The sequence below is a fragment of the Trichoderma harzianum genome, assembly GCF_003025095.1.
Source record: "Trichoderma harzianum CBS 226.95 unplaced genomic scaffold M431scaffold_6, whole genome shotgun sequence".
In the NCBI taxonomy this organism is placed as follows: domain Eukaryota; kingdom Fungi; phylum Ascomycota; class Sordariomycetes; order Hypocreales; family Hypocreaceae; genus Trichoderma; species Trichoderma harzianum.
The window spans coordinates 1629148-1656191 of record NW_020209254.1 but is presented as its reverse complement, the minus strand read 5'-3'; the positions used below and the strand labels follow the sequence as shown (position 1 = coordinate 1656191).

Genomic DNA, 27044 nt, shown 5'->3' with positions numbered 1-27044 from the left:
TGTAAAAGAAAAAATAAAGCAATCCAGCCGTGTAAAACATAAGAGGGTAGTAACGAGAAAAGAAAACCGAAATTCAACGACCATCAAATCAACCGTACCGAGTAAAAAGCAAGCGAGTCAATAAAAACACCCAATTTTGCGTCCAGTGCATTACCCATTCTCCAAGAAGCATAAAGGACAATAAAACCCCCCATCATACAAATTCATAACAGTCTTCCTTTTTTTCCTTGTTTTTTTCCCTCTTCTTCCCTTTTTTGCTTCGCCACTCAGGCTATAATCTGTCCTTTTCCTGCATCCTCTTATTGGATGGACCTTTTTTCCAGGGGCCAGAGGGGTTTTGTTCGCTGTGCCAATCAACCGTCTATAGAAAGCGTACCGCAATAGAATCAACGCCATGAATAATTGAGTCGAGAGAAGGAGCTTCAGCACCGCTCAGGGAGTGTGATAAGGTCCTTCCAGTTCTGGAATATGGGCCGCAGTAACGTGCACTATCACCGATAGTATTTCGCAACTGTCCGATGACAGGAATGATCTGCTCGGTGATCGCGTAAGGTGAGGGGTTAGTGAGCGCGCGCCATCCATGTGGGAACCTCAATTAGAAGGAGAGGTGATCGTCTAGGAAACTGCCAGCCTTAAATCTATGCTTCTCAGGGAACTAGCCCGGGGGGAAACGCCGTCGCCATATGCCAGAAAATATCAAGGCAGAAGAGGAGTGCATATACATGCGGCTGACCGCAGAGAACAAGGCGGACAGCACAAGGCAGGGAGAGCGCGCTGATCATCGCCAGAGGGAGGGCACCCCCACAGGGATCAACACGGCGTCAAAATCGAGATATAACTGGCGAGTTCGTAGCGCCCCTCGCGACTCAAACCGATCTATGCCGTTCAGAGGGACTCGACCGACGTATGCGGTGTAAGACCGACTGCTCACTGTAGCATCACGTCCTCTCCGATGCCTGGCAAATTCAGACCAGCGGCCAGGGCTTGAAGCTTAAATTCAGGGTTGCAGGGAAGAGAGTGAGATTTGTGCTATGACGGCGGTCAGCGTCGGATCAGACGGGGCGGAGTTGTCATATTGTGTAGACTTACATATTTCAAACCGTTGAGATTCTTGTATCGCTTGCCACACGTCTCACAGTTGAAGGGCTTCTCTTTTTCCATTCCCAAGGTGCCCGGATAAGGAGCACTTGTCTCGGGGTTCACAATGGAGAAAGTACCATCGCCGTTCTCGTGCAGCTGTTGCGTTTGGTGACCGTGAGCCTTGTGGTACCTATAGTTAAAAGGGTTAGCAATTGCACTTCAATCAGATGGTGTAAATCAAGTATAGCTTACTTGAGCCCGTTCTGGTTCTTGTACGCCTTCTCGCAGCCGATGACGGGGCACTTGAAGGGCTTGTGCTCCTCTGGCATCATCATACTCTGCAACCGGGCAAGCAACACCTTGTTGGCCTCGGGATCGGCAAACTGGCCGTGGGTCAGGCCCAATTGGGCGAGCTGTGCTTGTATAGATCGGTTGCCTTGCGGGAAAGCGCCGTTGGGGCTAAACAGGTGCTTGCCAGGATCGTTGATGCAGAAATTGGAGTCGTTGCCGTCATTGTTGTTGCCGTTTCCAAACGTCATATCACCGAGATCAGTGGCATCACCACCCATGGGCATGCCGGGTAGATCCTCGTCCACCTCGTTCTGCTGAGACTGCTGCTGTGGCATCTGTTGTTGTGTCATGAGGGTAGGGGTGTTGACGGAGGAAACGGTAGGGTTGTTCTGGAATCCGAAACTCTGGGCTGCAGGCGTGGGCGGCTGCGACGTTCGGAGGCCCTGGGTAATTCCAGAGGTGTTCATGTTGAGTTGCGGTCGTTGTTGCTGGCCAAATAGCTGCCGGGTCTGGTGCATCTTTTGGCTGTCATCCAGGTCCATGGTGCCAAGGGCGTCGTCCATCTCCATATCAGCAACAGCATCCATCTCGTCACTCATGTTGTTGCTCATGGAGGTAGACATCTGTAGCATGGAGCTGCCGAGCCGCTGAGAACCGCCAATCTGGAGACCAGGGCCGCCCATCTGGCGCTGTTGTCCCAACTGCTGTGAGCCTTGGCCAGGCGCCGGGGTCGTCCTCGAATTGGGCATCTTAGGCGATCCTTGAATGCCCAGTGCACCAAATTGGTTGAAGGCACTGTTTCTGACGGCACCTGGACTAGCTTGTGTATGGGCCTCTTCGTAGTGCTGAAGCAGATCATGCAGGTTAGGCAAAATCTTGCCACAGCATGTGAAGTCACGCATAAAACTGGCCTCGAGCTTCGGCAGGTAGGACGAGGAGTGGAACGATGGAGACTGGTGGGCGCCGCCCGTAAACGGTGAGGTGCCTTGCATCATGATGCTGTGGCGAATTGTACGTTAGCAGTCGCATCGAGGAAAAATTGGAGGAGATGGAAATTGCTGTAGAATCTCCAAATGTGCAGTAGATAATAGCCATGATCCATGATGCAATATGGGATGGCGGGGGGGTTTGGTGCGAACAGGAGGGGAAACAGTGGCAGAAAAAAAAAAGGATGGTGTTGCACGCGGGGTGAAGGGTCCAAAATGTCTCTCTCATCGGCCCAATATGCTACCGACGACAGAGTCGACGACGCCTGTTGAGGCACGACGAGACAGAGCGATTGGCCATGACGATGGTGGTGACGGCGACGATAGTGCGGATGGGGCAAAGATTACATGCAGTGTAGCGCCCACAGGATAACAGATTGAGGCCGATAAGGATAAAAAGTTGAGGCACGATGCAAGGGCGGGACAACAAAGAAAAGGTCTACTCACTCATCACGGACAAAACTGCCAAAGGACATGCCGCCCCAGCTCATGCCGCCCATGAGGCTACCGGCAAGACTCTCGCGACGGTTCCGGTTGACATTGTCGCGGTTCTGGATGTTCATGGAGATGGGCTTCGGGCCGGCGCTGACAAACGAGTCCTGCCGCGGGCGGCCCATGGCAGCATCGAGGCCCGGGCCAGTAGTCATTGTAGCGTCGTCGCAATCGCTCAAGTCGACGTCGATATCGATGGTGCGGTCGAGTTGAGGCAAGGCGAGGAGTTTGGCGGGCTGCGGGCTCTGCTTGGTCTGGTGAAGGGCGGCGGTCCAGGAATGTGAAGACGAGGACGAAGACGAGGATGGCGACGGCGCTGAGGCGTCTTGGTCAGCGCGCAGTGCGGGGGCAGACGAGAAGCCGGAACTGAGTGTAGAATGAGTAGAAGCAGCGGAGAGCGATGCGGGCGCAAGTGCAGACGCGGACGCAGACGATACGGGTGGTGCAGCGTGGAAGAAGTCGGGGGGGGTTGCGGGTTGGGGCGAAGATGATTGTGACGACGAGTTGAGCGAAGCTGGCGACATTGACTCGGCGAGGGCGGACGAGGCGGCACAGGCAGCCAAGGCCGGTTCGGCACTGGCGCTGGATCTGGTGCTGGCGCTGGCCGTGGCACTCGCTGCGGTGCTCGTAGCGCTGCTGGCTCTGGCGTTTGCAGTGGCGCGGTGGTGGGCTGGCCGGGCGAGGGCATTCGGGCTAGCGCTGGTCTGGGCGACCGCAGCCGTGGAGCCTGGCCCTTGGGCCTTGTCAGGGCCCTGGAACCACCTGAGGGCGCTCTGCATCCTCCCGAGTTACAGGGAGTTGAGCCGATCAAGGGAGCAAATCAAGGCAAGGGATGGAGATGGAGTGGAGGCGGGTGCGTATGGAGTAGCAGATTGATGGATAGAAGTGATCAAACGGAGAGTCAGAGAGCAGAGAGCAGAGCAGGTGAAAAATAAAAAACCAGACACCAGCAGGCAGCCAGCCAGATAGACAGATAAGGAAACCTTGAACGACACCTGACGGAACAAGCCCAAACTCAAGCAAGAATCGGAGTGTATAGCAGCACAGCTGTGCAGTAATCCCGACGCAGAGCAGGTCACCAACCCCTGGTCGCGCTGGGCCTTTTTTTCGCCGATATGGTTCGGTTGGGTCAGCCTGACTGCACGGTGACGGTGGAAAGGCGTGCCACGACTTGTGTTTTTTCCCTAAGCCGTGAATGCGGAGTACGCGGAAAGTACACCGTACCTAAGTGGTACTGTCAACGCCTACAGTGTAAGTGGGCGGGCTGTAATCGACCGGCTGTACTTGGGATATGACGGCTCTCACGGCGTAAGGTCGGGATGCAATTCGAACACGTCGCCAAACACTCGGAAAACAGAGAAACAGGACGCTGGAGGCACAGTTTATATGATGAATTTGATGGCTCAAGTAAGGTTCCGCCGACGCCGTGGAAGCTTTGGGGCGGGAGGGCGCTGAGAGACTCGGCAGGCCGTTCGTACTGGTGCTCGTACGAGTACAGGCAAAACAACGAGTATGTCACTCGTCACCGGTTGGGGTTCCAGGTCAATGTATTTATGATCTGGATGCGCGAGTCGTGTGGCCAACAACTTGGGGAGCTTGACCGGATCGATGGGTAGTGTGTGTCGCCCAGGAAGAGCGGTGCGGCCTGTATCTGGTATTGTTGTCTGGCGGCTCTTGATTGACGGCTTTTGGTCCCCAAACGCAGCGAATGGCGGCCGGAGGCACTCGGTGCGAGACACGAAGGGTGTAAGTCGGTTGGTTGGTCGGTTCTTGGTCGCTCAAATGGCGCGGCGCATGCACGGCTAAGATAGGATAGACAGAAAGTGGCTTGAGGTGAGGTAGGTATCTTCACACGCTACATGTACGAGATGGGATTCCCAAGCTGCCAGCGCCGTTTTTCTTTCCACGACGATCTGGGCCTTGCAGAAGTAAAGCAGGCACTGTCCAATTTAAACTCAAGAGTAGAGAGAGAAGGGGAGGAGAAGGTAGGAGAGATGGCTAGAGAAATAAGAAGAACCGGGAGCGAGCAGAGCATCGACACAGGCCCAAGATGGTTGACGGCATGATCACCACGATGAGAATCCACACCTCATCCACGGCATCCTAGCTGGCCTCAGGCCCCTGCAAGCTCGCAGCACTGATCACGGTGCAGCGTGTCAGTAGCCACAGTGCCACAGGAACAGGGGTTGGCGCTAACGGTTAATTGGACGGCTTCATCCATGGCGGAAGGACTTGAGAGCCTCGGAAGAAACACCTCTGGTGTTGTATTCACACGCACGGGAATCAGAAGCGTTGCCTGTCTCGTCTCATCTCGACCGCGGCATCCGCGTGCACCCGCTGATAATATCTATCTATAGTACTGACCTATTGACAGCATTGACCGAGTCTACTACGTACCTAGTAATGATTGAAAGTATGGACCTGTGCCTCATGTCCGTTTGGCCGCACAGGTGCCCGCTGGAACCTGGCCGGAGCAGGGGAACACAGTGGTGATGATGCACATTAGTACCTACTGGGCAGGCGAATGCTACCACATGTGTGTACGAGCATGCGAGTCGACTACCTTGGTATCATCTCTCATCCATCTGCCCTGGTCTTCTTCAGTAGCGGACATCCATCTCTCGACTCGTCGTACAGTGCAAGGGATCCTGCAAGCCAAGTGCTGGCAAGCTGGGTATGTGGTATGGCACAACCATGTATCCGTGGGGGTTTTTGACTGCGACTCGGACACGACACGTCCTCGTACCTGATGGAGCACGAGCTACAGGGCCCGGCTCGGTCAGGACTAAAGCAGTAATGCAGGTCAACGATGATGAATTACCCAGTAGGTCGTAGTCAGACTCAACTCAGCTCAAGCCGGCATCAGACTAGGTGTAAACGAGTGGTGGCATTACGTATCTCACTAAGGTAACTCCCAGTACGAGTAGTGCGAGGTTCTTTTTCCGCCTCTCCGGAGATCGGAATTTCCTCGTTCCATTTTGCCTGATTCGGGAGACTTCGTACCTACAAGTACCTAGCCACAGTAATGCTAAAAGGTTCTGCCGCGTTTCTCGAGAGCTGACTAGCACGGCCTGACTCTTCAAGTGGCAAGGAATCAAATCATATTGACACACACTGCTGCTACTGCTACTGCTACTCCAAAGCAAGAGATATTAGGTTCGTCTGCCTGGAAAGGCTAGTGCTCAACCAGACTATGTCGTCGGCAGGTCGGGACCATGGAAGTATTCCATAGGCCTATTACGAGTACGTGCTTGGCATTTTACAATCACGGAGAACAACGCCCGTCGTTACCAGAACCAGTGCCAAGACGCCAGCCACTCGCATTGGATGGGTGACCTAATTTAATCGAATGTCATGTAAGGCATTCATCCTGCCTGCTTGGCCGGCACTCCGCATTGTTTCGTCTGCAGAGGTAGGGGCCAGGTATGGAGTATCAGCAGTACGAATACCTCAAAATGGCCCGCTCCCATCCTGTTCACATGTATACATGAAGCACCTTTGCTCTGGTCTGGCCACACCGACATGGCTGATAATTGAGGCGAAATCCAAAGCCAAACCCACGGACGTCGAGCCGACAATAGCAAGGTGTCGGAGATGCTGTTAGCAGTCCTTACTAGCCGGTACCTGGGGCTACCTGATGGCAGTGGCATCAACTCGCCCAGCCTTTGGTGGCGCTTTGTAGCCTTGGTCAATACACACTAGCATCGACGCTACTCGGGGCCGCGTTAACGCTGAGCCACTACGGAGCGCCGTTGCTGTGTAATGGAGCTTTGCATCAGGACAATCGTAATAGCCATTGACCGCCGAATGGCCCTCCATTGCCACCTGTAACTGAGGGAGGCCGTTATACGGAATACTCCGTGTCAGCTGAGTCTTGTACGTGTTCGGCATGTACCGTACATATTGACATGTGTTAAGTTCTGTACGGATGTGAGCAGTAGCACGAGCAAACGGACTCGGGAGAAAGAAAGGGCAGATGCAGTCAACTGGAATCAATCCGAGGGAAGCATAGAACGCAACTTGAGCTAAGTGAGCGGGAGGCCAGTACCCATCTGTACATACCGAGACGGATGGACATCTCGGTACCTCATCTGGGGATAGGCAACGTGCTCAATCCCTATTGGGAATGTCTCTAAATGCCATTGACAGCAGTCTAGAAGTCGTCAAGAGCCTTCGCCGCTCTTTCCATGCCCGTCTTGCGACTTGGCAACAAAACTCCATCCCACATGATCGCCCACTAACCTCCATCTTGATGCCCTACTTGATCTTTTGTCTCAGCTCCAGCTTGCTCCATGCCATCTTCTCTCACCGCTCAGGTGCCTCTCCACACGGCATCTCCAGAAGAACACAGCATGAGAAAGCTCACTGCATTGAGAAACGCGGCACTACAAATAGCAACTATGCAATACGGTGAGCAGTACAGAACAGCTGTCCCGTCTTATATTTTTACCCACAAGCCTCGACTCTCAGCCCAAGCTCCCCAGTGATGTCAGAGACTACTGCACTCCAGCTCCGTATTCCTCCCCCCAAGACCTCGACCGCCTTCAACGGCTGCAAGCTGCAGGCACAAGTCGACGTCGTTGTAGGGCTTGCCGACAATCTGGTTGGGGTCGGGCTGGACACCGCCAGATCTCGAGTAGCGCCTGTGACCTGCAGCTTAGCCTTGGACCCTTCTCCAGCAGCATGAGTGGTAACAGGCGTGACGAGCGGTCGATGTGTGATGCGAGTGTCACGTTGGCAAGCAGAGCCCTGCACAGAGCCACTCAGAGCTTGACAACAAGTAAAAAGGCCATGTCCGTGTTTCTCATGCATCCTGGAGCTGTATCAGAAAGGCCGCGATTGGCACGCCCTCTTGAAGAACACATTTTTTGATACTCTACAATTCCCTCAATGTCTCATCTCATACTGCTCCGTTCTTGATGCCCCATCCCTACAGGTACGAGCACACGGACAGGCACATTCTCTTACCTACCTACCTATCATAGCCAAATGCCTCCGAATCCCCAACAAAAGCCCACATGTTCGACCCCAGTTCAAATAAGATCGCAAAAATTATACTGTACGATACATGGAGCATAGTCATAACCTAGAACGGTTCAGGTTCCCTTGTTCGGGCCGTCAGCGCTGCAGCGTCACATTCCGGCTTGTCAAACGCTCGAGAATGCCCCCGAAGGACAAGGATTCCATCGCAGTCGCGTGCACTATTGCCCTTGAGCAAGCATTTGCGATAGCCGTGGATATCGATCAATGAAGGATACCTGCAGCTCGCCAATTTCAGCTCCAGGCTCGCTCCGAATGCTACTCTGTAATATCAACTGGACTGAGGGCTACTCGTACTGACACGATTCTGTCGCCCCATTTCCCGAGTTGTCAATTTTGACATCACAAGGCACAAGCGGGATCCATCTTGCGGTGGGACATCTCTTGGGTTAAAGTCTAATCCTCGTCGGTTCTGGATGCGCCTCTGCCGCCAAGTGTCCTGAGTCAGAGCGTGTGCGTGGGTTTGTTGCTATATCCATTACGAGACGCAAACCTTTTAATACCACGACTAATCAAGGTCTTTTTAGATGAAAGACACCCTGAGACCTTTTAGCCTCTCGCTTGCCTGCAAGTTCGCATGTGGAGTGGTAGGCGTTCCGTTGAGTGTGTGTGAAAGCTCACTCATTGGAATCTGTTTAAAGCCTCATCTTGGCAGACCGAAATTACAGAGTCCCATCTGACATTGTTACAAAATGAATGAGGAGAAAAACACCGGCTAAACCAGAGAAACCGAAGAAGTCACATGCAAACATAGAAGTGCTCCATACAATGTAGGGGCTCTCCTTCTCCTTTTTCTTGAATTCTCCTCTCTTCTTCCTTTTACTCTAGACCATAATACGGGATCTTCTGAGTACGCTAGATCTCTGAAACGCACCAGACTTTATACCCGCCTAGGCAATGCCTGAGACACACCACTCAGTTTAAAATAGGTGGTGGAAAGTTAGGTCTTGAGCACTGAGCCAGGAACTAGCCGCCCACACGCCGGGCCTAGCCGCTTGAGCTTGGAGAGAATAAGAAGGAGAAAAATGCGTCAAAACGACCAACAATGATTTTTCTTTCTTTTTTCCTGGCATTTCTGTTGGCTGCGCAACCGAAGCCTGTTTTGTGCTGGTGTCATGAGTCCAAGTGGGTGCTGCGGTAGACTTCGGCATCTCATGGAACAAATGGGCCCCTTCCATGGCTTCGTTAGACAGGGGTCCGGCAGCCACAAATCCATCGGCCACGAGAGACATTCGCCTTTCGTCCGCTTTTTTCCATTGCGCTAGCGGTTGCAGAGCTTTGGTTGGAGATGTTGGACCCTTGATGCATCTCACGGCCATTTGTTCCCACACATGGTGCTGTCGATCGTCGCTTCAGTATCGCCGACCAACGGAACTCCACCTCGGCTCCTCGCCAAGGTACATGAATAAACACAGGTCTCCGTCTACTCCGTTTAGCCGAAAGCCATTAGTATCTACGGAGTACTGGTATATACAAATGAGGACCTTTCCGTTGCTGTTATTTGGCAATGTGGTAGGTACCTCTGGTTTGGCCAGTACCTAACTCATAGGTATTTTGCCACAATGAGAGCAACAGAGCTCCAATCCATACGTGTACCTAGACCGTGCTTGAGCTACTGGGCTAAACATCCATTTTTAGCACAAGGAGTCCGGGAGCACCTCTAAGAGTGTTACTACTGACGGGCATGAGCTTTCATCTTCAGTCCGTGCGATGATAGGATCATGGTCCTGAGGGCGTTGTGTGATCATGGCGCTCGGCATCCTCTCCAATGGTGAAAAGAAGGGGGTAATTGTGCCATTTTCTCTGATACATTCTACTACATGTGTCAGCTATGTGTCGCCGATAATGTGATTAATCCGTACAAGAAATAGCGTGTTAGTGTTGGTGCTGGGTCGCCAATGCAAGGCCTTTCTCAAGATAACACACAACCGGGGGGGCCTGGCAGACTATTGGCTCACAGACTTACATATTATTCTCGATTGGGCAGGAGATTTTGCACTTGGTATTGCTATTCACGGCTCGATGGCAGTCTGATTAACATCGGGGCTAATCGCTGAGAGTCTGTCAGAAATTACACGAGGCCAGCGGATCTGCAGATCTCGATTCTTAAGGGTTCTCTGAACAAGGTTATCGCATGCCCCTGCATAGACCGCATGGTAGCAACCAACACGTACTCGATTATGTACCAATTACGGAGTATTCTGGCCAGCCTTTGTCTCGTGTAATTACACCACCCGCACACTCATAGGCGTAGATAAGTACGCGAATAATTACATACAGACATCAACTGCTACGAAATTGATATCATTTTATTGTGGGAAAACGGTTATACGATTATCATTACCAGCTGACCGGCATGTTTTTATTAACATTACAGTCTCAATGGCAAAGGTTAGTGGTGTGGTGATGGCCTGGATGCCGGCTACATAGGGGCCATGTTACGGTATATATTGGGATAGACACAACGAGAACCATTGCTGACTGAATCATTGGGAGTATACAGAATGAAATTACATGCGTGGTGCATCAGAGAAAGTTAATTAGACAGCCATTCTGTACGAGTAGCTACGATCGAGCGAAAGTGACCAACCTATGGTGCCAAGCAGTCCCCAGCCACCATGAGGATCCCCCCATGCAGAGGGATCGTGGCGACTGCTCCGCAAGATTTACTATACACGTACAAGCAGATCTTTCAGCTTGCCTGCCGAATCACGCAGGATTGACATCAGCTAGATATCCGATCAGTCAGATCGTCCCCGGAGGCATGGGAGCCGGGGGGCTGCCAGATAAGGGGGAGCGCCCCAAAGCTTCCCCTAGCATGCATACCAGGGCGATGCGGCTGACACCGGAGGTTCGGCAAGTGTTACCGATCGGTAGTGGCATGCATCGCGGCTACAGGATCTGGGGGTAGTGGCAAAGTGTTGTTGGAGTGGTGTAAGTCAAAGGCTCGAATCTGGGGTTCCAGGGTAGGAGATCGTGAGCACGTGTGGGTGAGTTTGGCGTGTTGGTTTCTGTGACTGCTTTGGATTGAGCTTGTTTATGAGATGGAATGAATGTTGCAGACGAGATTCATTAAATAGAAAGTTTTTGATAGTGTATACTCTTTGATGTATGCGTGTGGTCGTCGGAGTCTTTCTTCCTTCTGACGCAACAGATTCCATTTTTGGCCGCCTCACTAGCGAGCTACTAAGCCTACATGCATACACGTATTGCAAATATGGAAATCCAAATCACCGACACCCAGAACAACTCAAATCGATAAACTAAAAATACTAAAATCGTACGACCGGCATGAAACGGAACGCCCCGAGCTTCTAGAAAAGAGAAAAGCGGCCCGTTGACGTCGAGGCAATCGGGGTGGAAGTCGGCATGACAAAACATGCTCAGCTCGTACGATGATGCGCCGCCAAGGCCGTCCTGGCTGCGGCATAACCGCCCCGATTGTACGTTGCTCGTAGCATTAAGCGCGTCACTGCTAGGGGTTCCCGTCAGCCTTTGCGGCGCGCATTTTTCTGCTAGCAAGGGGAGCACGTGAGACGAGAGTTTTCGCGGGCGAAACCGCCGCAGGGCCGCGCTTCATGGCGGCTCTCCTAGAGCGCAGCATGAACGTTCCATTTTTGCCGCGAAATCGATGCCGCACATGCCGCCGCCGCCGCCCATGGCCGCCTTCTGTTATTTTCTTGCTGGCCCAGCTTCGCCGGTTACCTAAGCCGGAGGCGGCCGCCGCGCCGCAAACAGAGACAGCTTTCGGAGCATGTAGGAGAGATTGGTAGCAGAAAGACAGGTATCGCGAGCTTTCAATGTTGCCTGTCTACGAGAAGCTCTACGCGTCATGGACCGGGGAAATTGGGTAGTTCTCATTGGTGCGTAAAGTAAGATTCCAATTAGAATGTTTCCATGTGCTCTAGTCTTCTTGTTGCATCATCTCAGCAGGGGAAACAAAAAAGGGCGCCTTCTTTTGGTGGCCGGACGGAGGCACGGCGAAGACACGGGAATTTCTCGGTGGGGAATTCTCGGTTTCTGTGGCGGGGCGGCTCGGAAGGGGGAATCAAGAAATTTTCAGGTTGACATCATGCCGCTAGACGAGGCTTGTGGTGGGATGGACCAGCACTATATTTACAGGCGCCTCGCTTCCATCATCTCGGGCTTTTTGCATTGCCATCAGCATCAATACAACCAACACTCGACAACACATAAAACAGCCAATCACATCTTTACATCCTCACTCAAACAAACAAACAACAAACCAACACAACAACTCAACTATCCAATCTACATTTTTAAATAAAAACCCTCACACGACCATCCCCAAACAGCTCCAATCTACACTTCCGAGGAGAACCAACCATCTTCTACCGATCGGCCCATAACTCGCTGCCTCTTGCTGCTTTGGGATCCACCACAGCTTTTCTGACACCACCCCTCTCCCATCTGAGTTCCTCTGGGGTATCAAATCTCGCCCGACTACCTAGAACCAGGCTTTTTACTCCTTAAACAGCCCCGACAGCCATCACAGTTACCGCTCGAGCCGGCCTTAATCAGCCTACGTCAACTGGAGAGATAGCCTTTTCGCGGCCTTTTCGCAACCCCGCTTTCCGCGCAGTAGAAACCAAAAGCTCCGAAGCTCGAGATATATATTCGCTACTGAGCCACATACCCTCCACTCTAGCTTCCCCATAGCTGTCACCACCGCACTCCCCTACACAACCAACCCCCAACAGTCATCATGAAGGTCGTCACCAAAGAAGAAGAAGCCGCCCACTACGGCGCTGTCGTCAAGGGAGGACTCATTGGTGGTACTCTTGGTCTTGCCATTGGTGTCTCTGGTGTTGTCTACGCCTCAAGGCGCTACCCCAGCTTCCGTGGCTTGACACTCCCCTTCCGAACCTTCCTCGTCACATCCACCGCCACCTTTGGAGCCATTGTCCAGGCTGATCGAGCTGGTATCAAGTTCCAGCAGGGCAAGGACCCCATGAAGACCTATCGCGATGCCTCTCAGCGTGCTCAGGAGGTTATCCGTGAGAACGAGACCGCATACGAGCGATTCATGAACTATGGTCGCGAGCACCGTTACAGCATTGTCTGCGCTTCATGGCTTGCTAGTTTGGCCGTTGCATTTGCCATCGTCAGCCGCGCGCCTATGAGCACCCCCCAGAAGATTGTGCAGGCTCGTGTCTACGCTCAGGGTCTGACCCTTGCTGTGCTCATCGTCTCAGCTGCCTTTGAGATGAACGATGCCAAGAACGCAAAGGGCCGCTGGGAGACCGTCATGGTCCTCGACCCCAACGACCCCGAGCACAAGCACCTCATTGAGAAGAGAATCCACCACGAGGAGTACGAGGGACAAGATCTGTGGATGGGTAAGTTATTCCCCTCTTATACTACACCAATAAACTCCAGAAAACAGCTAGCTAACATGACTTCCTTTAGATATGGTTGAGGCTGAGGAGAAGAGAATAGCTGCCCGTAAGGCTGAGCAGGAGCGCGAGCAGCAGCAGGCCCAGTAAGCAAGCTGCTGAATGCACTTCATTCTCCCGCCCATGTCAGCCATTGGCAGCAGATTGCCCGCCTGAGGCTCTGCACTAATGGCGGCATGGCATGCAACCTTTATCCGTCACATCCGGTTGCTTATAACCCCTTCAAACTCAAAACACCACCATCCGCATATAAACACATAGACACACACTACCACCACTCACACATGTATCAACTCATGGACACTCACACATTTCTATACAGTCGAAGAAAGTGATTCCACGCATACGCACACATAAAGAAACAAAAACAATTCGAAGCTTCATATTTTCATCCATTGGGTTTTGAGGGGACATTTCGGGATGGGTTTTCGTCACGGGTTATAGAGAAAAGAAAACCACTCTCATGAAGAAGTTACTTGGGCCAATCTTGATGACGGGGTCATTGGGACTGGTTTAATCTTTCCTTTTTTTTCTTCTTCATTTTTCATTATAGCATCTACATCATGATGGGGCGTGTTTGATTTACTTTGGCATTTCATTGGGTGGTTGGAATGAAACAAATTGTACAGGATAATTTCCTTTGCAGTATATATATATTATACATATACTTTCCTCTTGTATAACAGAAAACAATATGAGAATATTTAATCATATGGTATCATGAACCAATCTAGATTTTAACTATCGGCATCATGAAGAACCTACTTCCACCTCTTATGAGATAAAAAAAAACTTGTAATAAAACTGCTGCTGCTGCTGCTGCTGCTGCTTGCTTCTGTACATTTGGGAAAAAGGAAAAATACCAGCCGTATCAGTTTTACTCTCTATGCACACAGATGAAAAAAAATTCAAAAAAGAAAGGTCAATAGGTATAGGTATAGAATAGAGTGTCCAACGGTCTTTGCTGTCTCTTCATAATCGCATGGTAGGGGAAAAAAAATCCATCATCATACATCAATCGTGAAATGGCTGATTTGCGAATAATACGCGTGGACCGCCAGCTCCAGAAGCATAACGTCGCCAAACACATCGCTGCCGTCGAAGCCGCCCACGACGAGCAGCCTGCTGTCGTACAGCACGGTGCCGTGGTACCCGCGGCCGCTGGGCGGCAGGCCGTACGCCTTGCGGCGGTCCCACGTCATGGTGACCAGGTTGAGCAGCAGCACGTCGTTGCAGTACTCGTGGCCGTCGTGGCCGCCGATGACGAACAGGTACGAGCCCACAATGGTGGCAGTGTGTGAGAGGCGGCGGAACGTCATGGGGATGTTGACGAGCTTCCAGATGTGCCTCTCCACGTCGTAGATCCACACGTCGTCGAAGCACTCGCCGCCGTCCGACCCGCCAAAGATGATGAGCTTGCTGCCGACCATGTTCGCCGTGTGGTAGCCGCGAGCCTTGGGCCGCCTGTCCCTGGACCCGGGGACCGGCTTCTCGGCACTGGATATCAGCCTCCACGACATCTTGGTCGTGTCACTGACGTCGAGTCGCCAGATGTCGTTGAGGGCACGAACGCCGTCACCACCGCCAAAGATGTAGATGCCATTCTTGTACAGGCACGCCGTGTGGGCACGACGTTTCGAGGGAAGCTTGTCTCCCACGATGCGAGGCTTAGACCAGCGGAAATTGACCGTATCAAGTACGTATACGTCGTTGTAATACGCCGGCCCATCGCCGCCTCCAAACACCACGAGCTTCTTCCCCACCGCCGTGCAAGTCATGGCCCGAAGGGGCATTGGGATATCTCCCGTCATGTGCGGCACTGACCAGTAGAAGGAGTCGGCGTCGAGGACATACATGGCATTGAAGCATGTCTTTGCATCGCAGCCTCCAAACACGTATACGTTGGAGCCGATGAGCGTCACCGTATGAGCTCGCAGATTCGAGTGCGGTGATCCAGATACCGGGGCTTTAGACCAGTACATGCCAGATGCTGGGGCGGGTTGGACGTCTGGCCCATCGTCGGGTTTCGGCAAGGGGGGGAAAGTGGTGTGCTTGCCGGACACCGGGCGAGAGATGATGGTGCTCGTTTGGCGAGCTGACACTGCGGATGTTGCTCTCGACGATGGAGTTGCAGCTGGTGCCGCCGCCGGCTTTTGTTCTGCTTCGCCATCGCGAGGGAGGGGAGGGGGATTGTCGGGGACGCTGTTGGAGGAGCTTGTCGGTTTTCTCTGCCCGGGAGCTGTGGCCGGGCGAGGGGGCGGCGGATGTGAGTGTGTAGCTGAAATTGCCCGTTGGCGAAGAGGCAATTCGGCGGTTCCCTTGCTGCCGCGTTGTGGCTCGCCTGGCAGATTACTCCTAGCAGCAAGCTGGCCTGGCGTGTGGCTCCTAGGCAATGGTATTACCGGCTCTTCGTCCTCCACCGGGACATATCGTGGCTCAACCTCGTCAAATTCGCGCCCCTCGTACCGGTCTACACCGTCCAAGTCTTCCTCTTCCTCGTCTTCATCATCATCGTCATCGTCGAACATCGGAGGCCGTCTAGTAGCGGAGGGGTCGATGACAGTCCTTTGGGACCGCGAGGCGTGTCCCGAGCTCAAGGTTGATGACTTGTCAGGAGATCGGGTCGCACTAGCAGACGACTGGCCCAGATCCTCCATGGTCTCGCCAACTGCTCCTCATTGCCCCCTAACGGAGAGCAGGCAATGGAGTTTCGGCAGCACAATTCGCGAGGTCTCACAGGGACGCGTGCAGGAGGAGCTTAACTCCTTTGATGAGGAGGCGGGTTGAGGGGGTCTGGTATGTTTGGTGGGGTCAATGGCAGCGGCCACTGAATTCCCACTTTAGTGCCACTGCTATAGCGGTCTGAGCGCTGAAATGTCGAGCCACAGCAGTTCTATAGTGGGGCTGGGTGCTGATGTTGGGCTCAGTCGTTGAAGCACCGCTATGTTGCCAATATGGAGAGAACTTCCAGGTTGCATGTGGAATTGAGATCTCCTCCAGCTTCCCATTGCAAACAAAGGGGCAAGGGAGCATCAAACGCATCGCCAATGAGGCGACTATCTTGGTTGCGGGCTATATTTTGTTTGTACGAGCTTGTTGGTGTAATCCGTCACTCTGGCGGCTCTTCAAATATATTACATTCCTATCTTTTTCTCGCCAACATTTTGTCAAACACCTGTTGACCAAGAGTTACACTGAATGCGCTGAGACCAACAAGGCGTAATTTTGAATGGCTGGCCTAGAAAGCTCTCCAGCCGCTTGCATGACTGACGGCCTTCCACACAAGGCTCCTTCCATTTAAAAGTTTTGAAAATGATAGGCGACAAGTTCAGGCAGCCTGATGCTGCCCAAGCCAGCGATTGACTGCCTACAAGTATCCTCGGGGGCTTCCTTTTCCTCATCTCTTCACTCCATGACGTTCTGACTCTATGATCCTCACTCGCTATCCAAGTCTTCTATTTATAACCATCTCGTCCAAAGATTCAAATGGCTAATTCTATCGAAATCTTTGGTGCGGTGAACAACGTTTTGGGGTTGGGGAGTCGAATCTATAATTTTTTCAGCGATGTCAAGGACGCACCAGAAGAGGTGCGTCAGATGTGTGCGCAATTGCAATCTCTTCAGAAGTTGCTCCCAGAGATCGAGCGAGCAGCCTTTGACCTCGTTCATGCCATGCCACTGAGCCTGGAAACAATCCTGACATGCCTGAAAGGATGTGAGACAGATTTCAACACGTTATGCTTGGCTGTCGAGCCGCTCCGTACGAAACGTGGTATCATTTGGCGCGATGCCTTGAACAAAATTGCAGCTAGCGTCAAATGGGTCGTCAAGACCGAAGAGCTCGAAAAGTTTACAAAGAATCTCGAGACGGCGAAGCAGACTTTGGTTCTCGCCATGTTTCTTGCTGGAATGTGAGTTCTGCGCCTGGTAAAGAGCTGCTACGTGCCATGTGTTGCTTACTGACATGCCGTCCCAACTAGGAGAATTGATAGGGTCGTTCTTAATGAAATTTCATCCGTCGACACTAAGCTTGACAAATACGAGCGTGCGATTAATTCTCATCTTGATGACGTTCATAAACGGATCGTATTTCAGCTGAAACAGTCCGAATATAGGTTCCTGAAAAGAATAGACATTCTTTCTAGAGCTGCAGCCGAGATTCATGGGCAAAATAACTTCCGAGTCACAGAACTTTACAACAGCATTACCCCAACTGAACCACTACGAACTGACAACGAACTGATTGTACAGTCGGTTGACAGCAACGTGGATTTTGTACTTTCTAGTTCTGGAACACCAGAAATCGGCCTAGTTGATTTCCCGTTGGAAAATCAGCAAGCCAACATCGCAGATCAAGCTAAACAGAAGGACATGGAAGACTTAGACCCTCTGTTAACGGAGTTGCAAGATGTCATGCGACGATGGGAAGCGGCTGCAAATGATTTTGAGAATATAAGACCTCCTGCTCCTGGGTTGCGGGAACACAAAGAGGCTAAAGAACTGCAGGCTAAATGGCACAACCGATTTGGGGGGACATTTGAAAAAAATGAAGATAAATTGACCCAAAAGGTTTTGCTACTGGATACCACGACGGCCGTTACACCGGTAAATGCCGGAGTGAAAATTATACTTGGGGTAGGATAACAATCACACACTGGACGGAGATGAGCTAATCGATATCAAGGCCGTAGGACGATGGGCGGAAAGGTACAAAATAATCGGGGAAGTACTGTACGAGATGCAAGATGCTCTTGAGACATGTACCCGAGAGTACGAGCTCTACCCAGAACCCAAGCTCAAGTTCATAATAGTGGAGCTCTATACTGAAAGCTTTTTGGGGATGATAGCGATGCTCAATGCTCTGCGGCCCAGGTTGAGAGTGTCAGATTATGGGCTATCAAAACTAACTGATTTGGAAGACAGCATCGCGAGGATCCGGCGATCTTCCCAGAAAGTTATGAAAGAGGTGGATTATCTTCATCGGAGAGAGCTGCGACAGGCCCATCTCCGACTTCGTGAAATCGACAAGAAGCAAGACCAAGTTATTCGAGCATTGGAGGAGCAGAAAAAGATCTTGATCTCTATGCAGGAAGAGCAAAAGGCTTTGAATCTCATCAATGATCATCAGAAGGTTGTGCAGATGTTGCAGCAGCTGTTGGTCAAATTTCCTCCGCCAGCTGCAGTTGGAGTTTCTATGAGCGAATAGAAAGCTAGAGATCAATTGCGAGTTGAATGTTTGTACTCGGTGTATACATAATCTGCCAAGCTGCCCCGAGATTTGGAAGTAAATTCACACAGTCAAAAGATCGGGGTTTCTGATTTAGACACGAGATTACTGATCGCTGTGAGGCGTTGGAGTCTGCTGCTTAACTCATCAGTGTGTAGCAATCCTCTCCTGCTCCAGTATGCTAAAAAGCATCGTCGTAAGAATTAAATCACACGCCATCGTATCTAATCCAACTTTACAAGTAAATATAAGCAAAAGAGATCATTGCCAGAGATATAGGACTGCAGTGCATGTTCGCACTTCTAGAAATGAGGTCTTACAGAGGTGGTTGGGTGGATATCCTTACAGTGCGCAAGGCGTGTTTTCCAATGCTGGGAACAGTGAACAAAGTTACAGTGCATATTTCGAAACGGTACGGTATTAGCGCAGCGCCACTGGTACGGCAAGCGCCAAAGGTGTGCAACTGCTTCACTTCACTATCAGTAGAATTTTCTAGCTCCACTGCGTTTACTCAACTTCCTCCAAACCATCACACCGCAAGGCCGGCCTAATTGAAGCTGATTTTCAGTTGGGAAACAGCCTTTGTCTTATTTTTAATCAGTACGTTGAGCAAAGTCTTTGAAAATTCTTTGCTGTACACCTTATCCGATAAAACCTTCCCTTCCGCAACTGAGACTCTCATCCTGAGATTCTGAACAAGCCAACCGACTATCATCTATATCAAGATATTTGACAGCATCATTGGTACACTATGGCTACAGAATCCGACATCAAAATGGATGGACAACATCCGGATGTTGACTCGCAACCAGAGGAGCGAGCTGCGAAGCGAATTAAGATTGACGACGCAGGTGCTGCTCTGGACCACAAGGGAGAAAATGACCAAGAGACGGCTCAAGTTCCTCAGAACGGCAATCATGTAGAGAGTTCGGACAACCAAACCCAGCCGGTGTCTGAGACTTCAAAACCATCAGAGGAGAATGGTGAACCCGCAGATCGGGTCAAGGGCATGGCTCCTATTAAGAAGGAGTGAGTCCTATCTCAGCAACAACTCGCATATGACCCTAACTTGATCTTCACAGATACCTCATCGATATGTCAGGGAACCAGAGTGAACGTGCTGCTGCTGTGGACGACGACGCTGCTGAGGGTCGAGGTTCTAATGACCGAGACCAGAGAGATGGGCAAGATGCGAGAGATCGAGGAAAGAAGGGGAAGAAGAAGGCAAAGGGCCAGAACATTGATCGTTCATTTGGAAGATTTGACGATGCTATTCCCCTCTGCAACAGCAGGGCTTACTCTGCAGAATTCTCGCCAAAGGAATGCCAGTACGGTGATGGGTGCAAGATGTGCCACGATCTACGCAAATACCTGAGCGAGGGCCGTCGCGAAGATGTCGAGGCTCTCGGCGGGAAATGCCCTGCATTCGAGGCGTATGGCTACTGCGCTTCAGGCTGGAAGTGCCGGTTTGTCAAGAGCCACATGCAAGAAATTGAGCACGCCGATGGTAGGAAAGAGCTGGTTTTGAGCGACAACCGTCCGCCCAAGGTGGAGCACAAGGAGCCGCCCAAGGAAGAAGAGTCTGCTCCTCTGGAGACTTCGGAAGAAAAGGGATCAAAGTTTGAGGAGAGGGGGAAAAGCGAAGACGAACTGCGACCCGGCATCTTCAACGTTGTGACTATGGGTCAGAAAATTGAATTGAACCGCAAGAGACTCGACTTTACCAAGGCAGACGAATACATCAAATGGCTGAATCACGAGGCCGGCATCAGCCAGGACTTTCATCACCGTCGCAAAGATCAACCGGCTCTGGGCCTCGAAGACCTTCGGGCTCGATTTGTCGACCCCCCGTTCAAGCCATCCGAGAAGCGCCGCCTGTACTTTGGCGCAGAGACCCCGACTCTTGCTCCTTTGACAACTCAGGGCAACCTCCCATTTCGACGTCTATGTGTAGAACTCGGCTGTCAAGCGACTTACTCAGAAATGGCTTTGGGAATGCCCCTGCTTCAGGGCTCCAAGCCTGATTGGACCTTGATGCGCGCTCACAGGTCTGAGATTACGCCGCCCAAGATGAATCCGGGAGCTATCCCTTTGTTCGACGACTATAACCATTCGCGCGATCTCAAGTTTGGTGCCCAAATATCAGGTAGTGCTCACTGGGTTGTCACCAAGGCTGCTGATGTTCTCAACCGCTACTGCCCTCATCTCCGAGTGATTGACCTCAACTGCGGTTGCCCAATCGACAAGGTCTTCAAGTCAGGTGCTGGATCTGCTCTTCTTGATGCCAGTGGCAAAATGGAGCGTATGATCAGAGGCATGAATGCTGTGTCTGGCGAGATTCCCATCAGCGCCAAGATCAGGACCGGAGTTCGCAAGGACCGCTCAACCGCCACCCAGATCATCGGCAAACTGGCCTTTGGATCTCGCGAGCATCGCGAACGACTTGGTGCTCCTGGGTGCGCGGCACTTACTCTTCACGGCCGTAGTCGCGAGCAACGGTATACCAAGACGGCAGACTGGGGTTACATTGGCGAATGTGCTGCTCTCATCAAGACATACAACGATGAAAAGGCCAAGATCACCGACACCATTGCTGAGCCAGATGAGAGCACCCTAGCCAACTCAAAGGACGGACGCATGTACTTCCTCGGCAACGGCGACTGCTTTTCCCACGTCGATTACTATGAGCACCTTGAAAAGGCTCGCGTCGACACCGTCATGATTGGCCGTGGAGCCCTCATCAAGCCGTGGATCTTTGAGGAAATCGAAAAGGGCCAATACCTCGACAAGTCTTCCACCGAACGCCTTGGCTACATTGAAAAGTTTGTCAAATATGGTCTCGAGGCGTGGGGCTCGGACGAACTGGGCATCGGCTACACCAGACGCTTCCTCCTCGAGTATCTTAGCTTCGCGCACCGCTACGTGCCAATTGGTCTGCTGGAGCACTTGCCTCCACGACTGAACGACCGGCCACCGGCGTACAAGGGCAGAGATGAGATGGAGACGATGATGGCATCTGACAACTACAAGGACTGGATCAAGATAAGGTACGTAAACTGTCATTTCTCTTCACACCCCCATTTCTTCTACTTGGTTTTGCAAGACTATCTGTATGTATGCAATGTTGTAAATCATGAGCTAACGTGTGCTTCACAGTGAAATGTTCCTCGGACCCGTTCACCCAGGATTCCAGTTCCAGCCCAAGCACAAGTCGAACTCTTACGAAGCTGAAGGCTAGTGCTGGTGCTCGCCGTAATCTAGACCTACGACGTAACGTGCAGTGGTGTTATACGTGCTATATATGATGATCAAAGACTGGCTTTAAAATTTTGGGCTCGTTAGCCGGGGCTACGTAGCAATACATGTTCAAGACATAAGAATAATAAGATTCACACGAGCTGATTGACACGGTTCCAAACGTCATAAAGTAGATTTAAAAAAGTGTATAAAAACTGATGATACAAATAGTAGACACGCCCGACTTTTATACAAGAAAAATGGAGGGACTCATCCACATCTCCATTATAAAAAGCGCATTAACACATGAGGCTAATGTGGTAGCAAAGTACGTTTCCAAAAAAGCTGAACTCCCGTGGTTTAATAACGACACGTTACAAAAGAAAATAAAAAGTGTGCACGCCCAGTGAAATTATAAGAAAAAGAGAAATGCTATGCCAGAGCATCAAATCGCGTAAGCCTTGGTTGGCCGACTTTCATCATTACAGGAAAAGAAAAGCTTGGTCGTTTAAGAGTAGAAGTGACTCCTCTGCATGCCGTCCGCAGTGGCGTACTCCTTCTTGCCCTCCTCGGATGAGGATGAGCTGGTCAAGGAGTTGGTCCTGCTGTCGGGGGCAGCCTTGAGCTTCTTGGGTTCGGATGTAGATCGCTTCAGGACCTCGAGGTAGGTCGAGGGCAGGTATCCCTGGCGGCCGTCGCGGCTGCGGCAGTGCCACCACTCGCTAGGCTGGCCGGCGGGATCATTCTTGCTCAAGACAGCGACGAGGTCGCCCTTCTTTCCCTCGAGCTCCATGCCGTTGGGCTGCTGGGGAGTGAAGTCGAAGCGGAGGCGGCAGAACTCCAGCTTAGCGGGATCAACAGGCTTCTGAGCCTCGAGGGCCTGCTGCTCCATACGTCTCTCCTCCTCCTCGACGTTGGCAGAGATGCTCTTGATCACCTTGGACATGAGGTAAGGGAGGCCGAAGGCGGCGAGGAGGAAGAAGAGGAGGGGCTTTCGGCTAGCCTTGGGAGGCTGGGAAGATCCGCCGCCGGGGCTGCCAGATCGACCCTGGAACAAGGCGAAATCTGACGGATTGAGGGACGCGGCATCGGCCGGCAGAGGACGGCCAGTCAGCTTGGCGAGGAGAGTTCGGATCCAGCGAAGCAGGGTGAAGATTCCGAGCAGGGAGCCCAGGGTGTCACGCAGGTTGCCAAACTGCTCAGCAACAGAGATCATGGCTGTCAAAATGAGTTAGCCATCCATAAGAGCAACCGAGTTGGATGTTTGACAATCAAGACTTACCGAAGAAGGAGGAGTGTGTGGCCATGTATGTGCTCTCAAGCATCTGCGCAAAACCACCAAAGGCAGTGACAACGCCCTCGAGCATCTGGAAAGTGGCCTGGGTGCCGTTGCTGAAGCGGTTCACCATGCTGTTGGGATCGCCCATGCCCATACCACCACCATACATGCCGCCGCCGTACATACCGCCCATGCCTCCGTAACTGCCATACATGCCGCCGCCGTATCCTCCATATCCACCTCCAAAGCGTGAGTAAGGACTTGAGTAGGGCGATGAGTATGCACTGTTGTAACCACCATATGGCGAGGCTCCCATGCCTGGCATGCCTGCCATACCACCCATGGCACCGACGCGGGTGTGAGCGGCGGCGTTCTGGTTGATGGAGGCAGCGAGCGACGCAGGGCGCTCAGGTATCGGTGGTGCGTCCATGGAGGCGACAGATGAAGCAGGCGATAAGGGTGCTGATGATGCTGATGCTGGTGAGGATGGGATGGTAACTGTGGAGGGAGGCTGGTCAGCATGTGAAGGTCACGGGCGAGCGCGCTCTGGGTCGAAGCAGAGAGGCAAACAAAACTACTGCAGCAAAGAGACAGCTTCGCGTCGGGGACTTACGTGAAGGTGCTGAGCCAGCGCCAGCTCTCTCCCAGGGCTTAGGTGGCGAAGCCATTATGGGGGATAAGAAAGAAATGAAGAAGAAAAACAACAACCGGGGTATCACAATAGTACAGGAATTGCCGCCGAGGAGCGCGTGCGCTTGGTCGAATCTCGCTATGGTGTGGACAAGGAGCTGTGCAAGTAGGGAACCAAACCGGATGGCTGGGAGCTGCCGAAGGATTGGTTTATGATTTTTTCAGCTGGGGCTGCGACAGGCCCCAGGTGTGGCGATAAGCGACGACAAGACGGCGGTATCGACAGGAAGAAATAAAAGAGGGCGTAAGGCCGTAGTCTATGGACGCGTCGATTCTGACAGGCACAGCGCGAGGTCAGATGGTGGAATTGGAAGAAGAAGGGGAAGAGTTGCGATAAGGTTGTGGTTGATGGAGAGGGGAGAGCGAATGGCTGGATGCAATCACAAGCCCCCGGCTTGGTAATTAATCGAGGCCCAGGAAATCCCGGGGCTCGCGTGGTTTCGCACCGGGTACGAGGGCAGTACTTGCGAGGCGATCCCTGCTGACGCGGCGCAGGGGGTACCGAAAAGGTATCTCCCTTGCATCTTCCCACTGAGGCGGAGCTGCGGCTGACCCTTCTGGGGGACGGGAAAAGCGGGGCGCCGTGGTTAGTGGTTTGTTTGCCTCGGCATTTCCATGACGACGGCTGGCCGACGGCTAATCGCTGTGTGGTACTGCAATTCCACCAGACGCATCAGGATGGATCAGCACGCCCAGCTAATTTGCTGAAGCGCGCTGCACGTCGCCACTTTGTAGCGGCCTGGTGCTGTCCTGGTGCTGTAGAGCAGCGGAGGCTGGCAGTGGACTGCTGTACCCGTACTGTAGCGGGCAAGTTGATTGGCCTGGGTGCGAGTCTCCAGCGCTGTGCAGCTGTTTTGGCCGGATCAACAAATCTGGGCGGCTCGTATCCGCCGAATGTTTACTCGATTTTTGTGCATCTTGGGTCCCAAGGCAGACAGACAGCCACACAGACACACACAGGCTCAGCTTTCAGCTGCCATGGCCGCGGCTACGTTGCGACCAGAGCGCGACCTGTGAGTGGCTGCGAGGTGCATGAGCCGAGTCTCACGCATAGATCCATGGCTATGCAGATAATCATTAGCATGCACCCCGCGGCTTGTTTTTTTGTTTATTCATTCATTTCGGTCGCTGTGGTTGGGCAGTGGAGCGGCTTATGTACGGGTGCATGTAGATTCCCTAGCAAGTTTGGCGGGTGAGATACCTGATACGGCACGAGCGTGTGCAGGGGATCTGATTCGAGCGAATTGATGGCTTTGGTGCACAAAGGGCCGGGAGGTTGCATTTGGGCATTAATCGTGGAAGAAATGGAGATTGGGAAGCAGACAGATGTTCTATTCGATCTGTGGCGTTTGGTGATGAGTAAATGGCAATTACAGAGGTACGAAGAGGCAGCTTCGATTAAATCCAATAACTTGTCGATGCTGAATATGGATTGGTTACATAAGACGAGCTGTAGTGATGAAACCCATACTTTTCAGCCCAGTGACCACTTCATCTCATATCCAATATACAGCTGGAGATGATATTGGCATGTAGCTTGATGGCTTATTTTCTCCTCTCAACTTTCAACATTTCATAGATTGTATCAATATCTACTCATAATCATCATGCAGCAATCACGCAAACGCCCTCCCAGCCCCGACCTCGTGCCCAATCCCCTCATCAAGAAGCGCAACCTCACCTGGTCCATCGACTCTCCCTCATCTCATCCCCATCCCCATCGTCCTGCTTCTCCCAGCATCTCGACCGCCTCCATCCCCTCCGGCAGACCCACCGCCGGCACCACCGCCGAGATCGAGTCCGGAGCCGTCGAGATACCCGACCATCTGGCACGCTTCTCATCAACTCTCTCCTCGCATCTGCGCCCGACATCGGCTGGCGTCCCTCGGCTATCTGTCGCATCCTATTCGCACCTCTACCATAGCTGCCAAGGGAGCCCCCATGGTGCGCATTTTGTGGTGCACCAGCACGACCATCCCGTGGCCGGTCCGCACTACGACCTGCGTCTTCAGATCAACGAGACGAGCAGCGTCAGCTGGGCCATCATGTACGGGCTGCCCGGTGACGCCAACAGCAGCCGCCAGAGCCGCAATGCCACCGAGACTCGCATCCACTGTCTTTGGGCAAGTCTCACTTTCCAAAATCTTGATCTTGATGCTGTTTCTGATTCTACCTTACCTTACCCTGCGATATACAGGCGCCGCTTGCTGCTGACCGCCGAGAGTATGTACGCAGAATCACCTTGTCGAAACCGCGTCTCCAGAGACGGGCTCCCTCCTCATCTGGGACACGGGCACGTACTCGATTCTCCCACGCCCCAGCAAACATGCCCCTACTCTCGACCCCTCCTCACCGCCAGCCTCTCACCAATCTCAGTCTGCATCTGCATCTCCGTCTCCCTCCCAGACGGCCCAATCTCTGCTTCACGCTGCCTTCCAGGACCGTAAGATCCGGCTGCGTCTCCACGGAGCAAAGCTCCCCGATCCCTACGTCATCAATCTCCGCATGACCAAGTCGGAGGATGCCGCAGGGCGGTCTAGGGGCCTGAAAAGACGGGCTACAGGTACTATTCGTAGGCGTCGAGGGAGAACGACACGGGTCCAGCTGCAAGAGCGGGAAACTAGCTCTTCTTCTTCTTCTTCTTCTTCTTCTTCTTCTTCTTCTTCTTCCAGCAGCGAGGCTGATGACAATGGCGATGGCCATGGCTTGGATAACAAAGAGCCCCAAACCGAAGCCATTGACGACCCCTCCCTGAGGGAACAGCAAGACGCACAAGTCCGCCTCACAAACGCCTACCCCGGAGCCTCAAACACCATCGGCAGCATCCACCAACGAAGATGGTACCTCTCCCTTGATCGCCGCGCATGTGGCTTTACAGAAAAGCGGCGTCGCGGCCGCTGCAGCTTATGGGAGTCTCCTCCGATAGAGTCACCTTCAACCTCAGAACCAGGACCCTCGCGGCTCTCGTTCCCATTTTACGTCCGTGGGCCGCAGTTTGAACAGAGCGTGGTGACGGGGAGAAGAGGAGAGGACGTTCTGCGGGATGAAGGCGTGACTACCTTTATCGCGAGGAAAGGTTGGATGCCTTTGATGAAGTGAGTGTCTGCGAGGAGACGCCGCTGTTTCCATTGAATTCGTAGATCATGTAAACTATTTGCTTGCCGAGTATCTTGTCTGGATGTTGCCAAGAACAGGCTCTACCACCAATATTGTAAACATCGACATGACTTGCAGCACCAAGAGCACACACACTACTAAGCTCCCAATACCCATGCGCCAATGGAGTCATTCGGATTTCTCTTTTA

At 52.4% G+C, this 27044-nt stretch overlaps 7 protein-coding genes across 7 annotated transcripts; 4 read left to right on the top strand and 3 right to left on the bottom strand.

Annotated features, from left to right (window-relative positions):
- Window positions 1-927: 927 nt before the first annotated feature.
- On the bottom strand, window positions 928-3004 carry M431DRAFT_85390 (hypothetical protein; the record flags this gene model as incomplete). Its single annotated transcript, XM_024923549.1, has 4 exons — window positions 928-1029; window positions 1090-1270; window positions 1333-2370; window positions 2805-3004. 4 exons carry the CDS (start codon window positions 3002-3004, stop codon window positions 928-930), a joined length of 1521 nt encoding a protein of 506 aa, XP_024774687.1.
- Window positions 3005-12396: 9392 nt separating this feature from the next.
- On the top strand, window positions 12397-13977 carry M431DRAFT_435501 (hypothetical protein). Its single transcript, XM_024915140.1, has 3 exons — window positions 12397-13249; window positions 13320-13345; window positions 13627-13977. The coding sequence occupies exons 1-3, from the start codon at window positions 12616-12618 to the stop codon at window positions 13639-13641; spliced, it is 675 nt and encodes a 224-aa protein (XP_024774686.1). The 5' UTR covers window positions 12397-12615; the 3' UTR covers window positions 13642-13977.
- A 336-nt stretch (window positions 13978-14313) lies between these two features.
- On the bottom strand, window positions 14314-15963 carry M431DRAFT_84819 (hypothetical protein; the record flags this gene model as incomplete). Its single annotated transcript, XM_024923474.1, has 2 exons — window positions 14314-15720; window positions 15781-15963. The coding sequence occupies 2 exons, from the start codon at window positions 15961-15963 to the stop codon at window positions 14314-14316; spliced, it is 1590 nt and encodes a 529-aa protein (XP_024774685.1).
- Window positions 15964-16659: 696 nt separating this feature from the next.
- Window positions 16660-18632, top strand: M431DRAFT_508422 (hypothetical protein). The gene is made up of 3 exons (XM_024919108.1): window positions 16660-17217; window positions 17287-17941; window positions 17991-18632. The coding sequence occupies exons 1-3, from the start codon at window positions 16793-16795 to the stop codon at window positions 18510-18512; spliced, it is 1602 nt and encodes a 533-aa protein (XP_024774684.1). The 5' UTR covers window positions 16660-16792; the 3' UTR covers window positions 18513-18632.
- Window positions 18633-19308: 676 nt separating this feature from the next.
- M431DRAFT_520289 (hypothetical protein) lies at window positions 19309-21771 on the top strand (the record flags this gene model as incomplete). Its single annotated transcript, XM_024920422.1, has 3 exons — window positions 19309-19562; window positions 19616-21580; window positions 21690-21771. 3 exons carry the CDS (start codon window positions 19309-19311, stop codon window positions 21769-21771), a joined length of 2301 nt encoding a protein of 766 aa, XP_024774683.1.
- Window positions 21772-22229: 458 nt separating this feature from the next.
- On the bottom strand, window positions 22230-23658 carry M431DRAFT_435360 (hypothetical protein). The gene is made up of 2 exons (XM_024915138.1): window positions 23053-23658; window positions 22230-22988 (listed from the first exon to the last, which is right to left on the bottom strand). Exons 1-2 carry the CDS (start codon window positions 23477-23479, stop codon window positions 22279-22281), a joined length of 1137 nt encoding a protein of 378 aa, XP_024774682.1. The 5' UTR covers window positions 23480-23658; the 3' UTR covers window positions 22230-22278.
- Window positions 23659-24717: 1059 nt separating this feature from the next.
- On the top strand, window positions 24718-26838 carry M431DRAFT_495233 (hypothetical protein; the record flags this gene model as incomplete). The annotated part of the gene is made up of 3 exons (XM_024917336.1): window positions 24718-24731; window positions 25478-25845; window positions 25964-26838. 3 exons carry the CDS (start codon window positions 24718-24720, stop codon window positions 26836-26838), a joined length of 1257 nt encoding a protein of 418 aa, XP_024774681.1.
- Between the last annotated feature and the right edge of the window lie 206 nt (window positions 26839-27044).